General features: G+C 45.7%; 1 protein-coding gene across 1 annotated transcript in view; it reads right to left on the bottom strand.

Moving 5' to 3' along the window:
- Window positions 1–21,976, bottom strand: part of NLRC5 (NLR family CARD domain containing 5) — an 80,859-nt gene that overhangs the window by 20,842 nt on the left and 38,041 nt on the right. The window contains exons 13-31 of the mRNA XM_065416795.1: window positions 21,861–21,944; window positions 21,241–21,330; window positions 20,330–20,395; window positions 19,047–19,118; window positions 17,573–17,656; window positions 15,252–15,335; window positions 14,478–14,567; window positions 14,295–14,342; window positions 13,755–13,826; window positions 12,099–12,182; window positions 10,810–10,893; window positions 8,810–8,899; window positions 8,612–8,674; window positions 7,704–7,787; window positions 5,778–5,861; window positions 4,888–4,977; window positions 3,644–3,709; window positions 1,618–1,701; window positions 986–1,069 (exon numbers count right to left, since the gene is read on the bottom strand). Coding sequence (XP_065272867.1) covers window positions 986–1,069; window positions 1,618–1,701; window positions 3,644–3,709; window positions 4,888–4,977; window positions 5,778–5,861; window positions 7,704–7,787; window positions 8,612–8,674; window positions 8,810–8,899; window positions 10,810–10,893; window positions 12,099–12,182; window positions 13,755–13,826; window positions 14,295–14,342; window positions 14,478–14,567; window positions 15,252–15,335; window positions 17,573–17,656; window positions 19,047–19,118; window positions 20,330–20,395; window positions 21,241–21,330; window positions 21,861–21,944 — 1,503 coding nt within the window. The remainder of the gene's footprint in view (window positions 1–985; window positions 1,070–1,617; window positions 1,702–3,643; window positions 3,710–4,887; window positions 4,978–5,777; window positions 5,862–7,703; window positions 7,788–8,611; window positions 8,675–8,809; window positions 8,900–10,809; window positions 10,894–12,098; window positions 12,183–13,754; window positions 13,827–14,294; window positions 14,343–14,477; window positions 14,568–15,251; window positions 15,336–17,572; window positions 17,657–19,046; window positions 19,119–20,329; window positions 20,396–21,240; window positions 21,331–21,860; window positions 21,945–21,976) is intronic.

Genomic DNA, 21,976 nt, shown 5'->3' with positions numbered 1-21,976 from the left:
AGAGGGGCTACCTCAGGGGAGGAAGCACAGTGCAAACTGGAAACAAGGGGATGTTAACCTTAATTTTTTCTCTTTTTGCCCCCAATATTTCTCATTTTTTCCCACCAGCTGTAATGAGAAGACCGGATATGGTGTAAGTCCTTACTCGCCACCACAGGGTAGAAGATGGCAACAGTAACAATGCAAAACAGTTTGGGACAGGAAGTAAAGAATTAATTATTCAAATGAAATGCTGCAGGGACAGGTTCTTTTCCCCTTTCCCCCTATGACTGGAGAGGTGTTTAACAGGTCACTTCACCTTGAATGGTCCCTTGAGATATGCGTTAGTTATTTATGCTAAGCAATCTGTTCCACCTTATGTTGAGCTGTGACACTCTGAGTACCTTTCCCAGACCTGAAGAAGAGCTCTGTGTAAGCGCCAAAGCTTGTCTCTTTCACCAACAGAAGCTGGTCCAATAAAAGATATCACCTCCCCCACCTTGTCTCTCTAATATCCTGGGACCAATACGGCTACAACAACACTGCATTAGGGATGGTTTGGCCAGACATAGTGTAATTATCCTATAGGAATTTTTGCCCAGGCACTGGGGGTTAGCATCCATGCTCTTACAAAAAGTACCAGGGGTTCTTTAATGATCACAAGTGATTACGGTCACAGTTTTACATGTATCTAAAAATAATGGTACTGCCGGCAGCACAGCGCCCCCTTGAGCCATGCTGGACACAAAGGGTTTGTCTACAAAGGGAAATAACCCAGAATAACTATTCCACAGTAGAACAGCTATTGTGCTTTAAATTCACAGCCTCGCTTATTTCACGATATCTTCCGTGTGCAGACAAACGTTAAATCACTGCTGACTCAGACAGCAACTAAATCCCAGCCCCTCTGCCTTCCATACCTAGATGTTATTTTCAGCAGAATTGGATCCTAGCTTATCAGAACCAAAGTGGGTTTGACTCACAGAGCAATAGAACCATTCTGTACCTTATTCTCAGTGTTCCCAGACTTTTCCTCAGTGCCTGCAATAGATCTTCTACCGCCCTGGTTGTCATGTTGTTGTTTGTTGATCTAGAATCATAGATCATTGTGAAGAAAGATTTCAGACCTAAAAGTGGCAATTCTTCAACAAAAAAACTTGAAAAACAGGTTCCAATGTGAAACTGCGAAACTGGAATTAATTTGCAAACTGGACACCATCAAATTAGGCCTGAATAAAAACTGGGAGTGGTTGGGTCGTTACAAAACCTAAACCTAATTTTCCCCATACTAATTTCCCCCTACTGTTACTCACACCTTCTTGTCAACTGTTTGAAATGAGCCACTCTCATTACCACTACAAAAGTTATTTTTCCTCCCTTGGTATCCTGCTGTTAATTGAATTGTCTCGTTAGACTGACCTCACACTTGGTAAGTCAACTCCCATCTTTTCATGTATTTATACCTGCTCCTGTATTTTCCACTCCATGCATCTGATGAAGTGGGTTCTAGCCCACGAAAGCTTAGGCCCAAATAAATTTGTTAGTCTCTAAGGTGCCACAAGGACTCCTCATTGTTTTAACAAAATATTGTTAAGCAAAGTTCAGTCTATGCCAGATTCTCAGCAGTATCTAACTCACATGTACTCCGTCAGGTTGGTGCACTTTTGCAGTAGAGAGAACAGCTTTGGCAGGTGTTCTGGTTGAAAGTTGCACTCCGTTAGTCTGAAAGAACGGGGGAGAAAACTGTATTAGTTCCTTCTCTGTCATTAGTCCCTTTGATCCAGAAATCACAGGCATTGCAGCATCTTCTGAGAAAAGAGGAGGGACAGACAACATCTAAGTACTAAAACGCTGCGAAAAAGATTTTTGGTAAAATCTTAAGAGTTCTTCGGTATGCTATGATGCAGCCTATTATGAGGGTTCTTTCACTCTACCTTCCACAAAATACTCTTCTGTAACTGAAGCACAGGGATGGATAACTACTGATGATTAAGAGTTAAGAGATGAACAAGGGATCCAGGTACATTTAGCAGAGACTGGTGGGATAAAGGATTACAAGAGATCAGAGCTACAGAGGGAGTGTGTGTAGATTTTCTCTCTCTCATATGAAGGGACTATTATTGCAAGGAAACCAGGAGGAAATACCTGATGGACCAATTTTTAAAAAGGGTAAATGGGATGACCTGGGTAATTATAGACCTGACATCAATCCCAGGCAAGATAATGGAGCAGCTGATATGGGACTCGATTAATAAAGAATTAAAGGAGGGAAATGTAATTAATGCAAATCAACATGGGTTTATGGAAAATAGATCCTGTCAAACTAATTTGATATCTTTTTTTTATGAGATTACAAGTTTGGTTGATAAAGGTAATAGTGTTGACATAATATAGACTTCTGTAAGGTGTCTGAATTGGTACTGTATGACATTTTGATAAAAAAACTAGAACAGTATAAAATTAACATGGCACACATTAAATGGATTAAAAACTGGCTAACTGATAGTTCTCCAAATGCAACTGTAAATGGGGAATCGTCATTGACTGTGTTTCCAGTGGGGTCCTGCAGGTATTGGTTCTTGATCCTACACTATTTAACATTTCTATCAATGACTTAGAAGAAAACATAAAATCATCACTGATAAAGTTTGCAGATGCCACAAAAATTGGGAGAGTGGTAAACAAAGAGGACAGGTTGCTGATTCAGAGAGATTTGGGTCACTTGGTAAACTGTGCGCAAGCAAACAATCTGCATCTTAAAATGGCTAAATGTAAATGTATACACCTAGGGAAAAAGAACTTAGGCAACACTTACAGGACGGGGGACTCCATTCTGGGAAGCAGTGACTGAAGAAGTTTGGGCGTCCTAGTGACTAATTAGCTGAACATGAGCTCCCAGTGTGATGATGTGGCCAAAGAGCTAATGCGATCCTGGGATGCATAAACAAGGGACTCTCAAGTAGGAGTAGAGAGTTTATTTGGCACTGGTGTGACCACTGCGGGAATACGGTGTCCAGTTCTGGGGTCCACAGTTCAAGAAGGATGTTCATAAATTGGAGAGAGCTCAGAGAAGAGCCATGAGAATGATTAAAGGATTAGAAAACATGCGGTATATTGATAGACCCAAGGAGCTCAATCTATTTAGCTTATCAAAGAGAAGGTTAAGGGGTGACTTGATTACAGTCTATAAGTATCTACATGGGGAACAAATATTTTAAAATGGGCTCTTCGGTGTAGCAGAGAAAGGTGTAGCATGATCCAATGGCTGGAAGTTGAAACTAGACAAATTCAGGCTGGAAATAAGGCATAAATTTTTAATGATGAGAGTAATTAACCATCGGAACAATTTTCCAAGGGTCATGGTGGATTCTCCATCACTGACAATTTTTCAAACTAGATTGCATGTTCTTCTAAAAGCTCTGCTCTAAGAATTATTTGGGGGAAATTCTGTGGCTTGTTTTATACAGGAAGTCAGACTAGATGACCATAATGGTTCCTTCTAGCCTTGGAATTGATGAATATGCCATTTGTTACAGATATTATATTATGCAATTCCTTAGGATCTAGAAGGCAGAGAGATGTTTTTCATTCTTCTCTCTAAAGAGGGGAAGACTCTAGCTTTTTAAAGGAGATTGAAACACACACAAAATACTCATACAATTACCTCAAAATCTTCCTTGGTTCATCTTCTCTTGTGAACTTGATGAGTGATGTTGCCTTGGAGCACAAACTGCACAGACAAGACCACATGAGTTTAGGATACACTGCGCTTTGGACACGTCTCCAAGGGACCAGACTTTTAGTTTAGGTGCACAACTGCCTGTACAAAATATGCTTGCAATTGTGTACCTGATATGTGTTTGCATTTAGCATGTGTTTGCATGCAACTGTCCTAGGGATTCATTGGGTTCAAAGCCTCTAAAATGAAAACTAAACAGCAACTAAACAATAAAGAACTAAAGCAAGAACCTGCTTAGCAGCTTTTAACATTGAGCAGAATCAGTATTGTCCATGGACTATACTTTTGTCAGGCGTGAAAGAGATTAAAAAAAAGAACCCAAATTCAGTAAATCAAGGATTATTTTTGGCAATGTCACACAGAATTTAGAGAATTCTAAAATGTAGGTCTTCTGAAAATTCGGAGCTGAATTTTCAGATAGCGGAGGCAGGCTAGTGCCCATCAGAAAATGTACATGCATCCAGGGCCAATGGGGGGAGGGAGGGGCAGGAGGACTATTTGGCCTGGGCCTCAAGCTCAAAGGGGGCCTCAAATTTAGACACTTGTTAATTTTTTGGCATTTGATAAGTTTCGCTACTTGTTTTTATGCACAGCCCTATCGGACCAAAAGGTGACACATTCTCTCAGCTTACAGCTGCAAATTTAAGCAAATAAAAAATGTGATTTGGTAAAAGACATATTTTTTTTATTAACTGATATAGATTTTGTCATATTAAAGAGTTTAAAATGTTCATAAATATTAATAAAAATGTATCAGCTCTCATGGCACAAGATGAGACTGTGTCCTCTCAGATCAGCTGATTATATAACCAAACCACTACTAGTGGCTGGTGCTGGATCAAGTGCGTGTTGAAAGAGGCCTCAAAAGCTGGAAGTGGCCCAGGCCTCTCTGGAGCTCTGAGAGGGCCTGGATGCATCTATATTTGCACACACAATGCCCAGATTTGCATATATAAAAAAGGACTTGCACCGACAGAATAAGGTAATGACCCAACTAACTTCCTCATTTGCATATCCAAATATTCATTTGCATGCACAAATTTACATTTTGTAGGAATGGGTGCATGCACACAAAAAGTTACGTTGGCTGATAATTCGACCCTTACAGTCAATATATAAACTTTAGGATAATTAAGTGAGAGAAAAGAATTAATGACAAGAAACCATACCTGACTTGAACTTCTGTTACATTTCTGCATGTGGAGAGGGTGTTAATTAGATGCAGCACTCCATCCTGAGATATTTTGTTATGGCTGAGGCTACAACAATAGAACATGATGATTCATATAGTATTAGAAATCTCAGTTACAGCTACGGTTACATTTTGATGCAATTTGGTGCTGTCAGCGTACGGCCATGTCTACACAGCAACTAGCTACCCGCGGCTGCCCTGTGCCAGCCGACTTGGGCTCACGGGGATTCAGGCTGTGGGGCTGTTTCATTGCTGTGTAGACTTCCGGGCTTGGGCTGGAGCCCGAGCTCTGGGAGCCTCCCACCTCGCAGGGTCCTAGATCCCAGCCTCTAGCCCAAGCCTGGAAGTCTATGCAGCAGCGTAACAGACCCGAAGCCCGAGTCAGCTGGCATGGACCGGCTGGGGTTTTTGCTGTGTAGACATAGCCGAAGAGTCTCGTGCTGACATTTGAGGAGAATGAATATTTGCAAAGAGACACTCAGAGTTTTCAAATCTGTGAGAGACTAGAGGGTCTGTATCCCCTTTAATGCTTGTGTGTACATCCGACTCCCACTGAAGCCAGTGGAGAGACTCCCATTGATTTCACTGGGTTTTTGATCAGATTCTACATCACTCGCTCCTGACCTGGAGGGACTGCCAGGAACAGTCCCAGGGGGCAGTCCAATCCCCACAGCCCATTGAATCCTTGGCCTCTCCAATGAGACAGGACAACAAGGGTGGCCACTAGTCCCACGCGTGCTGCTATTTTTTAGGAGGCGAACGCCTCCCCACTAGGCCCCTCCTGTCTTCTGCTGCTTTTGGTGACGAGCTGGAGAGCAGGCACCAGTGCTCCGAGCGAGTCCCCAGGTTCCCAGGGCGCTTTCTTACTTCAGCAAGCGGGAAACGTGCATTTGGAGCAAGCGATCCAAGAGGTGTCTCAGCCCCTCGTTGCCGAGGTGATTCCCAGAGAGACTGCAAGGGAAGAGAACAAGGTGAAAAACACCCAAACAAATTCACATGTGAAATTCAGGCCAGAGCGCTCCCTTGCCGAGGTTCCCAGGTACTGCACAGCCAAACATCGCGGGCCAACGCCCCGCCCAGCACCACATGGTGGAAACTAGAACGTGGGTGTTCCACAAAATAGATTACTTAGATTATCTACTAGGAAGTTCCCGTCCTGTCACCCAGGTCTCTGGCTAATGGAGCAGAATAATCTGGTGCCCTCTTGACACATTACACAGCACAGATTGTCTTCAACAAAAGCACAAGGAGTTTGTTCAGTGTATTAATCTAAAGGCTCACATGGTGGAAAGTATTTCTTACAATGCGTAAAACAGGCGGTTGATTTACAAACAATAATAATACCTAGTTCTATAGCCCTTTCTATCAATAGTTCTCAAAGCACTTCACAATCTTTAACGTATCTTTCCACACAGCACCGCTGTGAGGCAGGGCAGTGCTGTTAGCTCCATTGTACAGATGGGGAACTGAGGCACAGAGAGGCCCACGGTCACACAGGGAGTCTGTGGCAGAGCAGGGAACTGAACCCAGATGTGTTATGAACTGTGGGTTTTAAACCCGGGTTCGCAGAGTTCCCCGGGGTCATCTTGCTCCACCCCTCCACCCACTGGCGACTGGGACTCCTTGAAGCCCAGCTCACATAGGAGACTCCACCCTGGGCCCTGATTGGTCCAACACCGGAGATCCTGATTGGTTGCTTCCTCTATTTAAGGCAGAAGAAGGAACAGGACTGGAAGTTGTCCCTACAACTGGGCTCCATCCTGCTTTGGGCGCCTCATCTAGTGCTACCTGCTTGTGTCTCCTGATCCTGATCACCTAGTTTCCTCATTCTGCCTGATTCCTGGTATCTGACTTGTGGTTCATGATCTTGGCTCCTGACCTTCTGGTTCTGAACCTTGGCTAGTGTGGGGACCTGCCGCCCTTCCCCCCAACCCCCACTAATCACTAGGCCTGGCTGCCTACATGCCAGCCCTGAGAAGGTTTCCTAAGTCCCACACTGCACCTTCTTTCCTCTCCCTCATTACAATGGGCATTTCATGGTATATTCTCAATTGAAGGGACCAAGAGCTGTAGCCATTGGCTAGCCATGTGCAGCTGAACAAATAAAGGCTGAGTTTGTTTACAGTTCTTCTGGGCAACTGGAACATTGGAAAGCAAAGGGATTTTATACACACCACGCTGTCATAGAAAACTACCTCACAAACCTAGCCTCACAGGGAGAACTCTGAGATAACAAAACTATTCAAGTCCCTTTACCAATCGGGGTCTGAACCAATAACTCAGCCCCATTGATTTCGGTAGGCATTTAGGGTACTCAGCACCTCACAGGATTGGGCCGTAAGGGCCGGATCCAAAGCCCAATGAAGTCAATGGCAGGACGCCCAGTGACTTCAATGAGCAGTGGGTCAGGCTCTAAGACCGAGATGTACATTAGTCCAGAGCAGAGTGGAAACACCTTGTTCCAATTGGTGGGCTGAAGCTGTCTCCTGGGGACTCTGTGTACCAGGGAGCTCCACAGATCCCCACAGATCGAGGGAGTATGGGTGGGACCAGGTGAGTGGTCCCTCCGGGTCTGGGTTAGGCCACAGAGGAGGCAGCGCAGGGAAAGCTCGCAAAGCTCATTCCTTTCACTTCCCTCTTTGTTTAGATGCTGTTAGATACTGGATATACAGACAGAGTGAGCCTATGGGGCTTGAGTGTATGGAGACACCTATCTCTATCCACCCAGCTTTCCCTCACTGGCTCTGTTCACCTTCCTTTCAAGGCCACAGTGGAAAGTCAAAGCCCACTTACTCCAGTTCCGCAAGATGACCACATTGTTCAAGGATTCGGCAGAGTTCCTCAACCTCGTTCTGACCGATGCTGCAGTCAGTTAGCCTGTTTGAAGACAGACGAGGGAGACAGAAACAGCATTTGAAATAGATCCCGAGAAACTGCCTCGCACTGACTTAGCCTCCGCACTGAAAGCTACAGATTCCCAGTCGCTTGCTTGTACAGCAGTCTAGGGGCAACGCCTGCATTAATGAACGAGACTCTGTAGCCCTGCCATTGATTGTAAAGATCTTTGCAAATATTCATTAAGCCTCAACACCTCTGTAATGATTATCCCCCTCTTTCAGGCAGGGAAACAGCTACCGAGAGGTAAGACCCACATTTTCAAAGATGGTCACTGGTTTTTGGGTGCTCATTCTGAGACACCTTGAGCCTGACTTTCAGAGGTACCAAGAACCTCCCGCGCCAATTAATTTCAGCAGGAGTTACGGGCCCTTTTGAACATCACACACAAGGGTTCTTCAAGCTGAGAACCCAGAACGAGAGGCCACTTTTGAAAATTTGGCTACTAATGACTTGTCCAAGGTCATATGAGTCATTTGCAGAGCTGCAGATAGAACCCAGGAGTCCTGACTACTAGCCTCCTGCTCCAACTGATAGATTACAAGGTGTTCCAGAAATACACCTTTCTTCTCATGAGACTGGATCCTGGACTTTTGCACGACATGCACAGCTACATGGTGCTGCCCATGCAAGGAGTGAGAATAATTCTTATTCCTGATGTTAAAAATATCAGTAAGGATTACACCATGCATGGTGCAAATTTTATCCATGCTGTTATTTAGTCAAATGTGGATTCATCTGACATTATTTCAACAAATGCTAACATTTTAGAAGCAAACTTATAAATAAATAATGTATGGCCCAACCTGCAGGATGTTTCTTGGCTTTCTATCCTCCCCGCTAAATGCAAAAAAGCATTTTCACTTGACCTGTAGCAAACACAAGCAAAAATAGTCATTGCCTCCACAGCCACATTCTTCGAAAAGGACAAGGCTCTCAATTCCATTGGTTGGAATTCAATGATGGCTGATTTTTGGGGGAAACAGGAGGTCTCAGTTCCTTACCTGACTTCTACTTCTCTGATTCGCTCACACAGGTTGAGAGAGCTGGCCAGTAAGAGAGTGCAGTTTGGTGAAAACTTGTTATTCCTAATACTGGAGGGAAAATAAATAAATAAATCAGTCTTCATCTTCAAGGAAGGTTGGTTCCATTCACGTAGGACTTGACCGTCACTTCCACAAACTCAGACACAGACACGAGAGGGCCTGGTTTCCAAAACTGTAGGTATGACACTGTTCTTGCCTTTGAACAACTAGATTCTCCACTGCATCAGCTCTGGTTTTATACTGCTGTCACTTCACTGACGTAAAGCTGGAGTAACACGGTGGTGAATCAGTTCCCTAGCCCTGGTCTACACTGGGGGGGGGAATCGATCTAAGTTACGCAACTTTAGCTACATGAATAACGGAGCTGAAGTCGACGTACTTAGATCTACTCACCGCGGTGTCTGCCTCTTGCGGTGGCGGCATACAGGAGTCGACGGGAGAGCGCTCGGGGTCGATTTATCATGTCTAGACTAGACACGCTAAATTGATCCATCCTGGATCGATCGCTGCCCGCCGATCCGGCGGGTAGTGTAGACATATCCCTAGTTTGCATGTGTGATTTTTTTTTATTGCACCTGCAAATCCATTTTCATGTGTGCAGATCAGATAGCTACACATGCAACCGATCCATTAGATGGATAAGTGGCCATTTACATCTACACAACTGCAGCAGCTCTGTGTGCAAATGAGTTGCAGATATGCCCACCTACACGCTTGGAAAGTGACTTCTAAGTGACTGATCTCCAGTGCTATACGGCAAGTCAGTGTCCAAGCTTGGGTCACAATTCAGGAGCTCCTAGCCCTTGTTTCTTCTCTTAGGCATTTCGTGGTAGGCTAATCCTAAAAGGTTCAAAGTTTGTGCTCTTTTTGGATAAGCACCCAGGAGCCTGATGCAAAGCCAATGGAAACACTCCCAGTGACATAAATGGGCTTTGGATCAAACCAAAACTTATGAGGCCTGGTCTACACTACACAGTTTCGCTGGAGCGTGAAAAAAAAAATACCCCAGCACCCTCAAAACTGTCATAGCTATCCTGATAAAAATCCCAACACAAGTCTGCCGACAGAAGAGTGCTTCTGTCCGCTTAGCTTATATCATTCGGGGAGGTGGTGTAGTTATGCTGGAGGAAGAACTTCTTCAGACAGCTTTCATTGAGTCTACACTAGGGCAGTGTTTCTCAAATGCCAGGGGATTTTTCTGCAGTCACAACAGCCTCCTGGGTGGAGATGAGGGGGTGGGGGAACAGCGCCCCCTCCCTGCAGTGCCCAGCTGTTGCTCCTGGCAGCCTTGGTGTTTGCTGGCACCGCCAGCAGGGGATCAGCAGCCTGCACCACACAGCCTCCTGGGGGTTCTGGGCAGCACCTCTGCAGACACATGGGACCAGTGTGTGTCCTCAGAGGCTCTGGGCTTCAGCCCGGGGCGGCGGGGCTCGGGGTTGGAAAAATTTTCAGAACGGCCACCAGCGAGGGTTGGTGGCCACTCTCTTAGGCCACCAGAAAAGTTGGTCTGAGAACCCCTGCACTAGGAGCCTCTGCCAGCATAGCTATATCAGCCAAGGTTTAGTGTAAACAGGGCCCGAGTCTGCAATCATTGGGCTGGAAATCATGAAAAAAAGAAGCGTGGAACCTCCAGCACTTTTGCTTCCCGATGTAAATACATGAGAACCGTCTTTCTTGTAGCATTTCAGGAGTTGGGGACCTGGTGGCAGCTAGAAACCAAGAGTGGCATCCAATCATCTCAGTATCTTAAAAGAGGTTTAGTTTGTGTTTGGGCGTGGACATAGGAGAGGAATTGGGGTGAGTGCGTTTCTGAGTGTTTCTGGACTTGGTTTGCTTTTCCCTATGTTAATGTAGAATGATGCGATGATTTATTAATGCTGGTAGGACATACTGCAGCATTACCGCTTTCAAAATGAATATTTCATGACATCCATCAAAACAATGGCCCCAAATTTTACCTCAGTAGCTTCAGACTGTGCAAACGTGGTAGGGACATTAGCAGCCTTTCAATGCTTTGATCACTCAGCGCATTTCTAGATAATCTGCAAAGCAAGGGAGAAAACACATTGCAAGAATAGAAATGATCTGCAAGCTTCACAGTTAGTAGATATTAAAACAATACACCTCTACCCCGGTATAACACGAATTCGGATATAACGCGGTAAAGCAGTGCTCCGGGGGAACGGGGCTGCGCACTCCGGCGGTAAGTGGTAAGATTTTTTTGGCTCCCGAGGACAGCGTTATATCGGGGTAGAGATGTATATTCCTGTTGAAAAATACACACTCGGCTCAGAAATCCTTGACTTCAAAGGTTTAAGTTTCATTTACTGGAATATGGGAGTTAAAAAAGAACAGCAAAAGAAACTGTTGAGAAATGAAAACAGCTGGATAAGTTATGAGAAACCACTAGCTTCTAGATCATTCGTTTTATAAACATCTTTATGGGTTTGATGCAGAGATCACTGGGTAAGGGTCTCTGGCCTGGGCTACACAGGAGGCCAGACTATCTAGAACTGGATCAGAATAGTCCTACATGACCGTAACCATCTCTGAATCTAGGCTAGGTAGGGGAACAGAAGGGTGTGCCAGCACTGCACGCGTCCAGGGGAATTTACACACAAATTATAGAGTTCCAGGAAGCCAAATTCTGTTCTCAGATATACTGGGGTAAAACCAAAGTAACTCTCCTGAGGTCACGTACAGGGTGTCGGAGGGAAGATACTTGTATATGAATAGCTGGATTAAATTCACCTTTGGTGCAAAGAGCCAGTTGAAGACATAACACTGCACTGAGATCATGTGTGTGAGGGCGGGAGAAAGATGGAGCAGTCAGACAATTCTTTTCTGCCTTAGGAGGGGATTCCGAGCTGAAGGCTGCAATGGGGGTGAGTCATGAGACTTGCATTTACATGGAGACAGAGGCCCCAAACACTCCATGCAACTAGCACCGGGGGCTGAAGGCGATACGCCAGCCCGTAGGCTGGAAGAGCAGTTCTGGCGGGAGGAGACCCTGGGTTGGGAGGATGGATTTCATCACCCCAGGTGCTCCGTCTGCACAAAGCGTAGTTACTCCGGGCCAGAACGTCAACTGCAGTAAATGGGTATCGCTCCAATGAAGCAAACGGAGTGACACTGATTCACACCAGTTTGAGATCTGGCCCGTTGGTTTTATACAGGCGGATTTCACTTTCTAGGCGCACAAGACAGCCTGACGTATAGACACACTTACACAATGCTCGGCACTTACTCAAGTTCTGTCAGTCCAGTGCATTTTCCAAGGATCTGGCAGAGCGTGTCCATGTCCTCGGGACTCACGGTGCATTCCCTAAGACTGAAACAAACCGCATACTCAGGATCCTCAGATTTACCTTCTACAGCAGGGATGACATGGGAAACTCCATCTAGACCTTACGTTTCAGGCCGAGCTGCTGGCCTGGGTGTTCAAAGCCAATCTCAGCCCTTCTACCTACCGCCTTGCTCACTTCACAAGTGCATTCAGAGGGACGGTTTTGCTGTTCTAAACCTTCTGGGCCAGATCCCCAGGTGGTGTAAAGGCAGGTCGCTCGATTGACTTCGGTGCAGCTCTGCTGATTCACAACAGCTGAGCATCTGGCCCCGTGTGATCATCCCACTTTGTGAAGAGACTGAATGGAGCTGCCTCCTTGGCAATACAAATTCCTTTAGGAATCAGCACTTGTTTTCCCAGTGTCACACGCCTTCTAGGTTCCCTCGAAATAGGGCCGGGAACATTCCTCTCTCGCTGCATGGGGCTCCCTTAATGAGAGTTAGGGTTACATAGCGAGGGAATAGTGTTGTGAGAAGGCATCTGCTTTTCCCTATAGATGGGCCTTTCCAAGGCCTTCTCCTTAGCTGGCCTGATCCCGCACTGCCTCACACTCAGCAGTCATTTACACTTGTGCAAAGTGTGGGTAGAACACTAGTAGAGTAGAGAATTCCGAGTCTCACTTTGGCAGGTATCAATTACTCCGTGAGAGCAAAGCAATGGGGAAATCAAGCCCTGTATATCTCAGTCAACTGCGATATGGGAAACAGCTCCAACCAAACCAAGACACTTTCTATATAGCACGCTATACTGTTTTCTTAGCAGACTAGCTCATTTGAATTATGATTCTCTGTGTGTGTACAGGGGAGGAATAGCATAATACCCTATGGGCCAGATCCTCAGTTGGTGTTAATTGTCATTGACTTCAGTGGAGCCGTGCCAATTTACATCAGCTGAGGATGTGCCTCTATAGACAAGTATTTCAGGCACCCAGATCTCTTTTCATTCCAGTGGTGGAGGGGCTGGGAAGGTGATGCCCCAAAAGTAAATCATTTAGACAGGGCCGGCTCCAGGCACCAGCAAAGGAAGCAGGTGCTTGGGGCGGCCAATGGAAAGGGGCGTCACGTCCGGGTCTTCCGCAGCAATTCGGCGGCGGGTCCCTCAGTCCCTCTCGGAGGGAAGGACCCGCCGCCGAATTGCCGCCGAAGAATGAAGCGGCGTGGTGGAGCTGCCTCCTAAGTGACGCCGATCGTGGCTTTTTTTTTTTTGGCTTCGCCGCTTGGGGTGGCAAAAAAGCTGGAGCCGGCCCTGCCTTTAGAAAGATCTCCCCAAGAATGCTCTTAGATTTGGAACAGCTGTGGGCCCACTAGGTCCCCACCCTTTCTCTCCACCTCTGCCAATGCTCTGACAGCTGTGACTGGCCAACCAGAGGGGTAGAAGGCAACTGTTTCAATGGGAAGCAGAATCTGGCACCCTCTCTCTCTTTAGGATGAGAACTAGGCAGTCCATGGAGAGACCCTCTGAGGAGATGAAGGACTCCCAAAACGATCGTGACCCACGCTTGGCTCTTCTGACATTTCTAAATGAAAAAATGGGAGCCAGAACAGAAAGTTGCCATACCGAAAGCAATGGTCGTTCTCTAAATGTTGTGGATGAGCCGGGAACTTTCCTGCAGATCTGGTCCTGATGTTCCTGGGGACAGAGTTTTTGTTACCATTTCAATTGCACCGAGTGCAAAACACTATGTTGTCTATGGGTAGCTGACTCTCCATGCCTCAGTGCAGTGGCCTCCCACACCAGCCTCCCCGGGCCCCCCAAAATGAAGCACACATTGTTCACAGGAGCGAAGACTCATGCCACCCCTCCAACCCCAGGGGTGCCTTACATCCATCCAGCGCCTTTGGTCAGGTGGCTGCACAGGAGGAAGTGAACTCCCATCGCTATCACCCACTGCTGACCCTGCCACCCCATCCCACACACTCCCGGCTGCCCACCCTCATCCATACCACCCAGCTGCTCCCTGCCTCCACTATTCCCAGCCAGCATTCAGAGCCAAAAGGACCCCTGATTTTGACACCCCATGGAAACCGCTCTATTGCAACATGGACATCTAGATACTATGGGAATGGCACACAGGAAATGCTTGGACAGGATCTTTACCTGACACTTTCCCGGAAGGTTAAATGGACCGACTGAGCGTTTCCCAGGCTGTAACCAAAAGAGAACACCATGAACACGCAGTCTGGAGAGGGGTGCTCACGTTTCATGGACTGCAAACCAAGGTCACATGTCTCAAGCTTCAGCGCTGATGGGAAAACACAGCAAGAAGAGCCCCAAACATACCTGATGTCTATCGATTTAATGTGTTCCAGGGCCGATAAGCACTGAGCTAAGCCAAACACAGCACTCAAGGATATCTGATTGCCACTCAGCCTAGAGGAAGAGATGGAATAAAACCATTATTTTCAAAGGATTAAATCCTCATCCTCATTATCATTAATGATTTATACAGTGCCATAAGATACAATAGAAATGGTCCTTGCTCTGCAGAACTTACAGTCTCACTGCAGCCGGGAGCGTGCTTCCCAGCTTGCGAAGAGAGACACTTGCTAGCTCTGCTCAAGCTGGTGCACTAAAAACCGCGGTGTAGCCAGGAATAGCACAGGAGGCAGCTCGGGCTAGCCGCTTGAGTACAAGGCCACCTGGACCACTGGCTATATGCCTGGACAGCTACCACAAGCCATCACCCACGCTACCCCTGTTTGCATTGCTATTTTTAGCACACTAGCTCCAGCCAAGCTAGCGTGTGTGTGTTTAGGCGAGCTAAAAAACACGCTCGCAGCTGCAGCGTAGGCATACCCTAAGGGCCTGACGCTCTGCTGCTTTGCACCGCCTGTCCGCATTTCCATCTATGCAAATGTAACTCAGTCCAAGCGAGTGTTACACAAATTAGATGTCAAACATGCCCATCCCCTTGTGTGTGAGTGGAAAATTCCAGTGTGGTAGCATTTCACACCTATTTTGCACAGGTTTAAACAACTATCCACAGGGTAAGTCAAGGGTGGGAATTAGGTCAAATATTTCAAACAAGCTACATAATGACGAGTGATCACTTACTTGAGGGAACTCACTGCCTTCAGCTCCGGAAGGAGTCCAACCAGCTTCCCGACTCCCTGGTCACCCAGAGAGTTATTTGACAAACTAGGATTTAAAGTGAGATATTTATTTTTCATTAAGGAGAAAATAATATGGTCTAGATAATACTTAGTCCTGCCGTGAGTGCAGGGGTCTGGGCGAGAGGACCTCGCGAGGTCCCCTCCAGTCCTGCGATGCTGTGACTTTATAATATACACGGTATGCTCCCTTAATGTCAGTCCCCAAAGGGCAGAGCACTGGCGTCCGCGGATGCAAATTAAAGCCACAGGTAGCTCATCCAGTCTCCTCCTTGCCTTTTTGGTCAAATAAGTTGACGCACGGTGGCCTATGTCAACCCTACTTTGTAGCATAGCCCAGGCCTCAGGACTAAAACCTGGGGGGCGCAAGGCCACTGACAGGATCTGGAGCATTGCAACTCTAACTCGAATCCAGTCGAGTTTCCTCCCACTGACAGGAGTAAGTCCACTGAAGTCAACAGAGTCACGCCAGTGTGAACGAGAGGAGAAGCGTGTTCAGAACTTCCTCATCGTCTGATGCCTGTTCAGTAGCCTTTGGAACGAGCTGGTGCTTCTCATCCCCAGAGGTCAGACAGCCACATCCATCAGGAGGATCTCAAATTGGCCCTGGTGTTACCAGGTTCAGCAGAGGAACCCAGGCATGAATGAGTCCCAGACAATGCAACTTTTCTGTCTTGCAAAACTTGTTGAGGTTTCAAGATCAGTTTTCGTTCCGATGCTGAAGGACAATGAGACCTTTCGAAATTTTGACCAAAAATAAAAAAGAATCCGAGACTCATCCCAGAACAGCTTGGCGGTTAAGGCACTTGCCAAGGGTATGGAAGGCCCATGTTTGGAACAGGCTCGCAAACCTGGCTCTCCCATGTCCCAGCCAAGTGTCCTAACCAGCAGGCTAGTCTAGATCTCTCTTGATCTCTTCCCCTCAGCCACCAGAAAACAACTCCATCCTGGGCCTGAATTTCCCTCCAAACAGATGCATTTCCACAAAGCATTTCAGGGTTGACAAAATGACTTTTTTGATGGAAAAAAAGTTTTGCCATACTACTGAGAATAAACTCCCCGCTTGCACCTTTCCTGGGTCAGGCAGGAGCACATTGGCAGGGCAGTTAGCTGGGAAGGTTGCACTGCTGCCACTAAAGTTATACCTGTTCTGTGAGTACATAGAGTCTCCAGGCCATCCATATAAATATATATTTCATTACACAATAGGAAGACATCAGTTCCCATCTCTTCTCCTACCAGGAAAGCCGTTTAAAAGTGTTGCTATGCTGAATTTGGCCTAGCAGAGGGGGTTGAAATCTCAATTACAGTGCACTGCCTCTGATGCAGGCACTGTCCCTCAGGCAACATAATTAAAGGAGTCTCTGAGGTACAGGCAGCCATTTCCCTAGAAATATGCAGGCTTCATACAAATGCTCACTTGACTCATTGAAGTCTCTTCCTCGGGGCTCTGGCAAGAGGCCTGGGGAAAGTTCCATCAAGCACTGCCCCATATCATAGAAAATGCTCCACTTCCCAGACCAGTACGGAAGCACGCAGGATTAAAATTGGCTTTGTACATGCTTTTGACCAAGCAACTTGATTGCTTGAATGCTTACGGAAAGTGGACACTAAAAGATAGTTTGACCATCCATTGTTGGGTTTAATGCAAGAACCACTGGGTGAAATCTCTCGCCTATGTTACACAGGAAGTCATGTTAAATTATCATAATGGTCCTTTCTGGCTGTAAAAATCTAGGAATCTCTGAAATCCTACATCTGGGCAAGTCTATGACCACAAAACCAAGAACCATCTCCCGCTGCTAGCAAATAGAACGACTCCTTTTGTTTACACAGTAGAGATCTGTGCTTTCGTGCTGAAGATCCTAGGTAAGCCGTGTTGACGATCTATACGTGAGCATCACACCCTATTGTGAATGTGCAAAAGAGAGGCACATTTTGCATGCACGCAAATGAACCAATGGAACAATTTGCTCTAGGCATGTGGTGGATTCTCCGTCACTCCAAGTGTTTCAATCAAGACTGGATGTCTTTCTAGTAGATACGTTCCAGCTCAAATACACGTGAATGGGCTTGATGCAGAACTTACTGGGCAAAGTTCTCTGCCCTGTGTTATGCAGGAGGTTTCTGGCCTTAAAATTATGAATCTCTGAACAACTAACTGGGGCCTATAAATAAGGCCCAACATTTAAAAATATTTATTATAAACAATATCCCAACAAATCGCAAAAATACAACTTAGCTCTAAAAAATAAGAAGACTCACTCGAGCTCTGATACGCTGCTACATTTCTTCAATACAGTGCACAACTTGTCCAGATCTCTGGTGGGAAAACCACTGTCCGTCAGCCTAAGAAACAAAGCAGCCCCCCCACCCCAAATCATGAGATGGGCTTAAAAATCATGAGATTTTAAAAAATAATAATGTTTAAGTTCTTTTCATTGCCTTCTGGTGTTTTTGTCTTTTGTTTATACTCAGGTCACACTTTCCTGTTTTTCTCTGCAAACACGAGGATTAGAAACATACTTTTTCATACATCCAGGAGCTGGGGGTTTTAAGAAACCCATGAAACTAATGATAAAATCATGAGAGTTGGCAATGCTGCCGTAACCCAGAGGTTTAAACTGCATCTGACTGAAAGAGCGAGTTGTTCTACAAGAGACTTTCAAAATCAGATTTAAAATGAGCTCTGCTTGGGAAAAATATTAAGGTAAAACAGCAAGAGCTACACTGAATTCCACCTCAGCCCTCTGAATACAACCCTGCATAGCAGCCCAGCACTGACCAGTGGATATGGCAGGGGACCAGGTGACTGAGGTGCTATTCTGAGGTGTGTGACCTTGATCAAGTCACATCACTATTTTGTGCCTCAGTTTCTCCATCTGTAAAATGGGGATAATACGTATATGAAAGTTATGAGTAAAAGTGCTCTATGGGCACTGAGCGTTATCATTTGCTAAGAGATGAGGCTGGCTGTCCTTTAGCATTATTGATTTGTATTACAATAGCACATGGAGGTCCCCACTGAAACTGCCCCTGTGAACCCCATTGTTCTCAGAACCGTGCATACACATGGTAAGAGGTCCTCACTGTCCCAAGGAGCTTTACACTTAAACAGACAGAGGGTGGGATAAATGAAGGATGATTAGCCTCCTCTTACAGATGAGGAACCAAGGCACAAAAAAACTAAGTGACTTGTCCAAGGTCCCACAGGGAGTCTGTGGCAGGGCAGGGATTTGAGCCCAGCTATCATGAGTCCTACTTGAGAGCTATATCCAGATGCCCATCCTTCCTCGACAGCCTGCAAGAGATACGAACACACACTGACCTATACAGGTTTATATAGTCTGAATTAAATCCGGACTTGGGTTTGAGTCCAGAATCTTCTTGCAATGCATGTCCCAGAACAAGAGTAACTGACCAGCTCAGCAAATCCAGTTCCCGCCTCTGACCTGCTGGTTGAAATACTAACCACAGACTGGTTTGGTGAATGAGACCTCATAACTAGATATCAAAGTGGGCTAATGCAGGACTGCACAAGCACTAACCACAGAGCCACCGGTGCAGTACATCCTAGACTTTATCCCCACGCAAAGATAATAACGATAAACAATGAGAAGTGACTCTTCCTTTCAACAGCCTCGTCAATGCTACTCCCCATTTGAACTTGTGCCAGAAATGGTTTTCTCAGCTGCAGACACCAAAGATCTCTGAACGCCCATGAAAAGCATCAAGCTACCTTATTTTCCTTGAGACCACAGACTTCTGGCTCTCACCTCCACCTGACTGGTCCCCACTACGAGAGGTATCCCTGTAACAATACACATGATCAGACCTGAACATGAACTGTCCTCTGAAAAGACAAGGTGAAGAGAAGAACTCAAGGAGTTGTACGTAAGTAACCACTCCACAGGGAGCACCCACCTCCACAAGACGCCAGCGCAAAAAGCAGGACAAATGATTGGAAATATACATTGCTTTCCCTTGTTTGTAACGCCACCATGGATTTGCCACCATGATCTACCTCAAAGAGCTTGTCTCTGAACAGCTCATTTCCCTGCACTTGTCTAGCACTAGCCAATTCTTCCTTCCAGTGGTTAACGAAATACTTGTGAGAAGGGCTGTTTGAAATTTTTCCATCCAAACTGGTTTTGGGCAGAAATATAGGTTTTGACGGAACAAAGATTTTTGTGAAAAATGTCTGTCTTGTGTGGAGAAATTTCCATTTTTTGCTCAAAAACAGGACACCCCAAAACTGAAATATTTTGATTCTAAAATGCCACACTGTGGTGCATCATGGGAGTTGCAGTTCAGGTATCTCTTGTTCCCATTTTTCTCTAGGAGCTGGGCTCCCCAGTTGGACTGCATTTCCCATGATGCAACATGGTCATGCAACTCCTCACTAAGAAGGGGAGACCCTGGTGCATCATGGGAGATGTAGTCCAACCAGTGAGCCCAACTTATAGAGAACAGGAGCATAAGGCACCTGAACTACAGCTCTCATGAGACAAATGGCAGCATTTCAGAATCAAAATATTTTGAATTTTTTTTTTTGCCCAAACTTTCTGAGACCATAAACCTCATTTTCTGACCAGCTTGACTTGTGATTTATGGATATGATGACCCCAGAATTTACCGTAAGCTGAACTTGGTGCCATTCTATGTGAACATATCTGAGAATCAGGTTTTGTAACTATTCGACCTGCCCCCCTGTTGTGTAGCACAGCTGTGTGGTGTTAAACAATTGCTACATTGATGACCTTTTATCTTAGCATAGTCTACTATGGGATGAAATGTGCTGTCGAGATGTAAGACGTTATAATCAGGGGCAGCACTGTCAGGGTACACAGTGTACCCTAGTGATCAACTAAATCATATGTCTGGATTCCTTCCAACATGTAAATAACAGGAAAATGTAAGGAACAGATGGGGGGGGGAGGGAATTAACATTTCAGCCATGCTCTGACTGGGATCAGCACGGACTGATACACAGAACAAAGGATCTGTTTCCATGTGATGTACCTGGAATGGGTAGAGGCAAATTCTTTATCTCCTATAAACTTCAGGATTGCAGTCTGATGATGAAGGCTGTGGAAGAAAGAGATGACAAACAAGGTCACACTCGGTTCACTGACTATCACTAATTTATATTGTATTTACTCTCGATAATATTGTGGGGTTTTCTCAAAATGACTTAGTCATCACTTCAAAGGTCAATTCAAATATTACCATTAGACAGCAGTTCCAAGGTCAATTAAAATATTACCCAAGACAACCAGCTATCTCACTTGAGTCTAATTATGCAATATCAACTGAATAGTTCAGGAACACTAGCAAGGAAAAGGTCCTGTTGAAGTTATTACACTTAACAACACGGAGTCTTGTCTACAGTCGGGAATTTTAGTCAGGGTTTGGGGAGGGAACCCATCAGTGCTGCTGCCAGTTCAACTGAACCAGTGAAAATTTCTCTCTAAAACCCCCTGGTGCCAATAGCATGAGAGAGGCAAAAAAGGGGTTTTATGCAATGTGAAAAAAGACATTTTGACTCTCTGAAATCTGATTACTGTATCTGATTCTCCGCTAAGGATTTTGGGAGTTTACCCTGAAAAACGCTGTTGATTCTGCAGGGTTATTCCTGTTAAACTGTACCACTTTTAGCTATGAAGGAATACCCAGCACTACAGAAATTAGAAGTGGATGGTCGTTTAGCCCATGTCCTGCCAATACAAGAATATTCCCTGCCACATATTTTCAGTGCTTGTAAGGATAAATACAGATTGTGAGGCACTCAAATACTGTGCTCACAAGGGCCATATAAGTACCTATAGATAAATTAGATAGGCTAAAGGGGGCCATACAAGTGCCTTTAGATGACAGATTAGACAGATGAGATAGATCAGTTGAGTACAATTTCCTGATCTGACTTTGCATACCTGGCTTCAAACTCCACCACATTCAAGCAGGTGTTCACGGCATTCAACAGACAGCAAACACCGTCCACAGATATCTGGTTGTTACTGACACTGAGCAAGAAAACAACCAGACAAGCAAATGATTACCTATTAAAAAGCGTGTGTGCAATAACAGACCATGAAGGAAGTCATTAGAGGGACATGATGGACATGGCTCGCATTGCGCGCGCGGGGGGGGGGGGGGGGGGGGGGGTGGCACCATGAACATTCTAACATTTAATTTTTTTAAGTGGTCGGGCTGAAAACAGCTGGAGCCAGTATTCTTGGGGACAAGGCATTTGATGCTAAACTTCTCTATTCTGAAAGGATGAGACTCCGCTTCTGAACGCAATGTTAGAAGCATGTGAGCTACCTAAGATTTCAGAGGTTCCTGGGCCTTCGGCTGCTCCTCTGTACGGGGGTATGTCTCACTCCAAGAGAGGCTTGATTGGCTCCCTCCTGACTCAATATTCCACCCATACTCCTATGTGAGGGCTAGGAAGGGTGTCAGCTTCCTTCTTGGTGGAACCCTGTCAGTGTCTATGTACAACAGCCACCATCTTCATCCCAGGGTAATTCGGGGGGTGCAAGGCAATACTTACTCCAACTGCTTGGAAATATGTACTTCAGGGAGACTCTCTGCCAGCTCTCTGCAGCCTTCATCACCAAGTTGGTTACCTGATAAACTGAGGGATTTTCCCATTAAAGTGGTTCATTC

The sequence above is a fragment of the Emys orbicularis genome, chromosome 14 (genome assembly GCF_028017835.1).
Source record: "Emys orbicularis isolate rEmyOrb1 chromosome 14, rEmyOrb1.hap1, whole genome shotgun sequence".
In the NCBI taxonomy this organism is placed as follows: domain Eukaryota; kingdom Metazoa; phylum Chordata; order Testudines; family Emydidae; genus Emys; species Emys orbicularis.
This window is presented reverse-complemented; position numbering and strand designations above follow the sequence as displayed.